We start from the raw sequence: 6,615 nt of genomic DNA, 5'->3' as shown, positions 1-6,615 counted from the left end.
GTGGAAAAACTTGCAGAGCATGGGTTGCACTTTTCAGCCATCTTAAATGTCACCAGTAATCCCCACCCCAAGCAGATACTATCCTCATGTTGACGGATAACCGAAGATGCCCCATATCCAGATTCTCAGACTATATGCTATCTTGATGCTGCCTCCTCCTTCACACATGAAAGAAGCTCACAAGAGCATTGCTCCTTTCCTGAGTGGCTTTGAGCTTCCTATTTGTGTCAGGATCTAACTGAAAATGTCTCTGTTGTCTAGTGTGTCTCAGACATCATTGACATCTCTTTTCTAGCTGTCCTTTCTTCATCCCCATGCACACTTCATCATGTTGATGCAACAACTTGTTCGACACTCTCGCCACGTGGGGTAACCTGTCATTCCTGCCCATTTGAGATCTCAGCTGCAAAGTAACTGAAATGCCTGTTACTCCTAATTTCTCTCTCTCTCTCTCTCTCTCTCTCTCTCTCTCTCTCTCTCTCATTGTTATTTCAGTGTATAAAACATGCTACAGAGCTGCATCAGATTGAAAGGAATGTCATGTTCTTTGAACTCTCTTAATAGATTGCTAAATAGGACTGTGTGAGAGAGAGAGCAGATTCTAGGCTAAGCATGAGAAGGCAGTAATATGGACATCTATTTTCAGTGTTTACATATCATGTAAAATGAGCAAGTCATTTCAAATCCAATTCCTAGAACACACAGAAATTGAAGAATTGTTTAAACAATGTGCTTTTTTAGGCTTTGCTGTCTTTGATGGGTAGAGGTGCACCAATACATTGGTCCAATATTGGATTGGCACTGATATAAAGAAAATTGATCATATCAGAAATCGGCCTGATCTGGCCAGTAATTTGTCCAATAAATGCCCGTGCATGCGCACAGCCACAATGCAGCATGTAGGCAGTGAGGAACACAGCAGCTTGGAGAGCTGAGTGCAGCTGGTAAGGCTGGTGTGGTGGAAGGGGAGAGGGGAGGGAATGTGCATGGAGGGGCAGATTAAGGTCCCTGCAGTGAGGGAGGAGTGGGGCTGGGGCAGGGGCTGGGCAGGTGCTGCCTGGGCAGGGCAGGTGTGGGATGGAACCGCTGTTCATCCAAGAGGTGCAGGGGCAGGGAGGGTTGACTCCTGCCTCGGTGCACCGCTGGTCCAGCAGCTCCCACGGGTTGTCCAGGAAGGCATGCAGGGGGAGGGGGTGCCTCCGAATCTGCATGGGGTGGGATGAGCTGGAGCTGGGGCTCTTTCTGCTCCGCCTCTCCCCACACAGATCCAGGGGAACACGCCCCCCCATGCCGTCCTGGATGAGTAGCAGGAGCCGCAGGACAAGCAGGCAAGCGCCAAACCAGCAACTCCCGGACGAGTGGTGCATAGCAGCGGGAGTGCCCCCCGAGCTCCCAGACAAGCCGCAGCTCCATCCCATGCCTGCCCCACCCTGGCTGGGTAGTGCTTGTCCCAGACCTTGCCACAGGCACAGACCCAGTCCTCCCTCACAGCAGGGGCCTTGATCTGCACCTCCCACATCCCTCCCTTCCTCCCCTCCCCTCCCCTCCCCTCCCATTTCACCACACCAGATTTATCAGTTGCACACAGCTCTCCAAGCTGCTGGGTTGGTATCAGAAATTGGATCAGTGTCGGCTGATAATGCCTCCTTAAAAATCAGCTATCGGTATCAGCCCCCAAAATCTCTATCAATGCACCCCTATTGATGGATGCTTTGTGCCAGAAAACTTTTCAAACTGCTCTTTCAACTGTACAGTTGGTCTAATAAAAGATATCACCAAAACAAAAACAGCAACAAAAACCCAAACCCTTATCTTTCATCAGAAGCCAATCTATTTCCAGAAAGAACGATCAAGAAAATACTTGTTTGTATACTCCTTTGTTTCTGAAATGTACTGGTTAAAGTAAAGTCTAGATTAGTACTAACTGAAAGCTAGAAATTCTGATAAGAGTTGAGGTATTTTAAGGCTGTCCAACTGGTGGCCTATGAGTATTTTGGTTGCATTCCCTGGGCTCCTGCCTGGCTACCACTCCCTCCCTGCATCACTTCTGCTGCAACAGCAGCCGGTCTCCAGGATACCCGTCTCCCTCTTTCAGCTTTTGCTGCCTTAGCCTTCCTTCCCTCCACCCCAGTGCCTGCCTGTTCCCCCAAATTGGGGCAGTCTTTACATTGTGGCTGAGGGAATTGAGATTGAGTCTGGATCTGCACACGTGTGGTAGTGGGGCAGGGGCAGGAGCCATCCATTTGGTCTGGAGGGCCTATCCAGGACTTGCCCTAGTGCAGCCTGCATGTGTATGACCCCACTGGGTAGGGCATTTGGCCCTCAGCTGCTTAGAAAAGTTGGGAAGCCTTGAATTTTTATTTTTTTTATTGAACAGATGTTCATATAATGGATTTTTGGAGAAGATTGTCCATAAGAATTTAAGTTTTGAGAGAACTTTAAGTTTTTTAGAATACAGCACTAACTTTAATACATTCCAATACAGAGTCTTTAGCTCTCTATATAAGGGGAAACTTATATTTTCTAATCCTTTTATCATACGATAGCATACTTACCCTTTCTCAAGTTTGGGAGCGTATTAACAGAGCACTGTGAATAAAGTTGCACTGATGAGTTCTGCACTGTCAACTAATCTTTCACAGATACTAAATTAATTTTGATTCTAAAAAGTAGACATTCTCGTAATTAAAATAATTATTTAATTTATTTAGGTGTTCGAAAAGTTCACAAAAGAGTCTACATCTTTACTGGATGAGCTTGCTTTAATTAACAATGGAACTGAGAAAGGAAGCCAACAAGAGAAAGATAGGTATATAGATTTCTTCTTTTTTTTAATATAACCCTTTTAAATATCAGTGCATTAACAATTTGAAAGAATAATGTAAAGGGATTGTTGAACCACACAAGTAATTTTAGACATAAAGCCCCTGATCCTGCAACTGCAGTCATTCTTTTATACAATGAATTGTAGAAATCAGTCCTTAGCAACTAATTATTTTTACCAGTAATTGGAATCGTTATAGGAAGATGCCCTTGCTTCCAGTGAGAGACTGTACTAATAAGTAATCCTTACCAGATTTAATTTGAGTGCATGGTAAAATATTAATGTTAAGAAAACAATGTCAGACAAATGAATATCTCTCTCATTTTATTCTGTTACTGTTGCTTTAGTATAAAATATTTTTTTGTGGATGTTTACAAAAAACAGAGATCATTGGTGGTCTTGTGATTAAAGCAGTGGACTAGAATTTGGAAGGTCAGGATTTCAGTCTTTGATTGCCACACAAGCTGCCTGTATGAAGACAGCCAGTCATTCAGGATATGTCTACACCAGTAGGGGAGCCAGCGTTTTTGGCAGGTGCACCCCAAATCAAACCCCATTCTCTTCCCAAGTGCCACTCTAATCCCATTCTCATGCCAGATCTGTTACTCTGCTTTCTGCTCCCTGACATATTTATTGCTTTGTTTCCTATGCCATCCCCAATGTGCCATGTGTCACACAGTGTGCCCATGCCACAGGGTGGCCACCCCTGGTCTACATTGTCACTTTTACAATAGTCTGTTTATTTCTTTCTTTATTACAAGGTCTGTAGATATAAACTACCTTCCATCTGTGGATCCAGAGACAGTACTGCAGACAGGTACAGTAAGTTGAAAAATGAACAACTTATCCATATCTAACAACGGGTTTCTTCAGGTATGTTGGTAGCAAGAGGAGGATCAAGGAAAGTGTGGGTCCCTTAATGGGGGAGGCAACCTTGTGACAGACGATGCAAAGTCTTAAGTGCTCAATGCCCTTTTTCCCTTAATCTTCACAGGCAAGGTCAGCTCCCAGACTATTGCACAGCACAGTTTGGGGAGGAGGTGAGCAGCCCTAGGTGCTGAAAGAACAGGTTAGAGACTACTTGGATGTGTACAAGTCCATGGGGCCAGCTGGGATGCACCCAAGGGTGCTGAGGGAGTTGGCTGATGTGATTGCAGAGCCTTTGGCCATCATCTTCGAAAACTCATGGCAATCAGGGTAGGTCCTGGATGACTGGAAAAAGACAAGCATAGCACCCATATTTAAGGAAGTGAAAAAGGGAGGATCAAGGGAACTAACTACACACCAGTCAGCCTCACCTCAGTCCCTGGAAAAATCATGGAGCAGTTCCTCAAGGAATGCATTTCTAAGCACTTGAAGGAGAAAAAGGTGATTAGGAGCAGTTGGCATGGATTCACCAGGGGCAAGTCATGCTAGACCAATCTGATTGCCTTCTGTGATGAGATGACTTGCTCTGTGGATGCAGAGAGACTGGTGGATGTGGTGTACCTTAATTTTAGCAAAGCTGAAATGTTGTCTCCTACAACAAAGCCGGACTGTGATAGAAGCCGGACTCGAGGGGATTGCCTTCAGACCTCAGGTTGGGGAGGACTGGGTTAGAGAGCTTCTGGAGGGGCTGGACGCGTTCAAGTCAGCGGGTCCGGATGATCTCCAGCCCAGGGTGTTGAGGGAGCTAGCTGGGGTTATTGCAGGGCCCCTGGCACGGCTCTATGAGTGATTGTGGTGCTTGGGCCAGGTGCCAGATGATTGGAAGGTAGCAAATGTGGTCCCCATCTTCAAGAAGGGGAAGAGGGAGGACCCGGGTAACTATAGGCCCGTCAGTCTTACCTCAATCCTGGGGAAACTCTTTGAGAAGATCATCAAGGAGCACATTTGTGATGGGCCGGCATCAGAAATGATGCTCAGGGGCAATCAGCATGGATTTATTAGGGGGAGATCATGTCAGACCAACCTGATTGCCTTCTACGATCAGGTCACAAAGGCCATGGATGCAGGTGTCGCGGTGGATGTAGTCTTTCTGGACTTCAGCAAGGCCTTTGACACCGTCTCTCACCCCATCCTAGTTAAAAAACTAGGCGACTGTGGCATAGATGCCTACACAGTCAGATGGATTGCAGATTGGCTGAGGGGTCGCACTCAGAGGGTGGTGGTGGATGGGTCATACTCGACCTGGGGGGAGGTGGGTAGCGGAGTCCCCCAGGGCTCGGTCCTGGGGCCTGCGCTGTTCAATTTCTTCATCAGCGATCTGGATGATGGGGTGGAAAGTAACCTGTTTAAATTCGCTGATGACACCAAAATTTGGGGGGAGGTGAGCACGCTAGCAGGGAGTGAGAGATTGCAGAGGGATCTGGATAGGTTACAGGGGTGGGCTAACAGGAACAGGATGCGTTTCAATACGGACAAGTGCAGGGTGCTGCACTTGGGCAGTAGGAACCAGCAGCACACTTACACAATGGGGAACTCCCTACTTGAGAGCACGGAGGCAGAAAGAGATCTTGGAGTCATTATTGACTCCAAGATGAACATGGGCCGACAATGCGAGGTCATGGTTGGCAGGGCTAACCGGACCTTGTCGTGCATCCACAGGTGCATCTCGAGTAGAGCCAAGGAGGTGATCCTCCCCCTCTACGCGACACTGGTCAGGCCACAGCTGGAGTATTGTGTCCAGTTCTGTGCGCCCCATTTCAAGAGGGATGTGGACAACATGGAGAGGGTCCAGAGGAGGGCCACCCGCATGATCCGGGGACAACAGGGCAGACCCTACAGTGAGAGACTGCGGGACCTGAACCTATTCAGCCTCCACAAGAGAAGGCTGAGGGGGGACCTGGTGACCGTCTATAGACTCACTAGGGGGGACCAGAAGGGTTTGGGGGAGACGCTGTTTCCCCTAGCGCCCGCTGGCATAACAAGGAGCAATGGGCACAAGTTGATGGAGAGGAGGTATAGATTGGACATCCGCAAGAACTACTTCACAGTTAGGGCGGCTAGGAGCTGGAACCAACTTCCAAGGGAAGTGGTGCTGGCCCCTACCCTGGGGGTCTTTAAGAAGAGGCTGGATGCCTACCTGGCTGGACTCATTTGAGTCCCGTTTCTCTTTTGGGGTTTTTTGTTGTTCTCCCGCCCTGGCGGGGGGTCGGGCTAGAAGATCTACTAGGTCCCTTCCGACCCTTAATCTATGAATCTATGAAAAACATTCTCCCAGGTAAGCTAAGGAAGTATGGGCAGGATAAATGGACTATAATGTGGATCGAGAACTGGCTGGAGCATCAGGCTTAGAGAGTAGTAATCAACGACTCAATGCCTAGTTGGCAGCCGGTATCAAGTGGTGTGTCCCAGGAGTCAGTCTTGGGGCTGCTTTTGTTCAGTGTCTTCTTCAATGACCTGGAAGATGGCATAGAGTGCAGCTTCAGCAAGTTTGCAGATGACACCTGTTTGGGGGGAGTAGGAGATACACTAGTGTAGGTCTAGGATTCAGAGAGACCTAGACAAATTGGAGGATTGGGCCAAAAGGAATCATATAGGAGGCGTACACCCAATGGAAGATAGGGGCCATCACCAGAGAGGATTATACCTCCTTGGCTTGAGATTGTAGGGGGGTTGTTAGGAAGGCTAAGGCAGAGATGGAACTGGAACTAGCAACCCAGATCTAAGACAACAAGAAGTCCTTTTTTAAATACATAGGGGGTAAAAAGAAGTTACTGGGCAACGCGGGGCCTCTGCAGGACACACTAGGAAATCTGGTGGTCACACCAGACGACAAAGCTAATCTCTTTAACAATTTCTTTGTCTCT

The 6,615-nt window shown here is 47.7% G+C and overlaps 1 protein-coding gene across 5 annotated transcripts in view; it reads left to right on the top strand.

The window, feature by feature from the left end:
• Positions 1–6,615, top strand: part of SESTD1 (SEC14 and spectrin domain containing 1) — a 151,750-nt gene that overhangs the window by 90,573 nt on the left and 54,562 nt on the right. For all 5 annotated transcript variants that reach the window (XM_019523032.1, XM_019523033.1, XM_019523030.1 and 2 more), the window contains 2 exons: positions 2,712–2,809; positions 3,586–3,641. In XM_019523032.1, the coding sequence (XP_019378577.1) occupies positions 2,712–2,809; positions 3,586–3,641 (154 nt within the window). The remainder of the gene's footprint in view (positions 1–2,711; positions 2,810–3,585; positions 3,642–6,615) is intronic.

The sequence above is a fragment of the Gavialis gangeticus genome, unplaced genomic scaffold (genome assembly GCF_001723915.1).
Source record: "Gavialis gangeticus isolate Ggan-Ray unplaced genomic scaffold, GavGan_comp1, whole genome shotgun sequence".
In the NCBI taxonomy this organism is placed as follows: Eukaryota; Metazoa; Chordata; order Crocodylia; family Gavialidae; genus Gavialis; species Gavialis gangeticus.
Note: the sequence above shows the minus strand (reverse complement) of the source record. Positions and strands in the feature narration are given on the sequence as shown.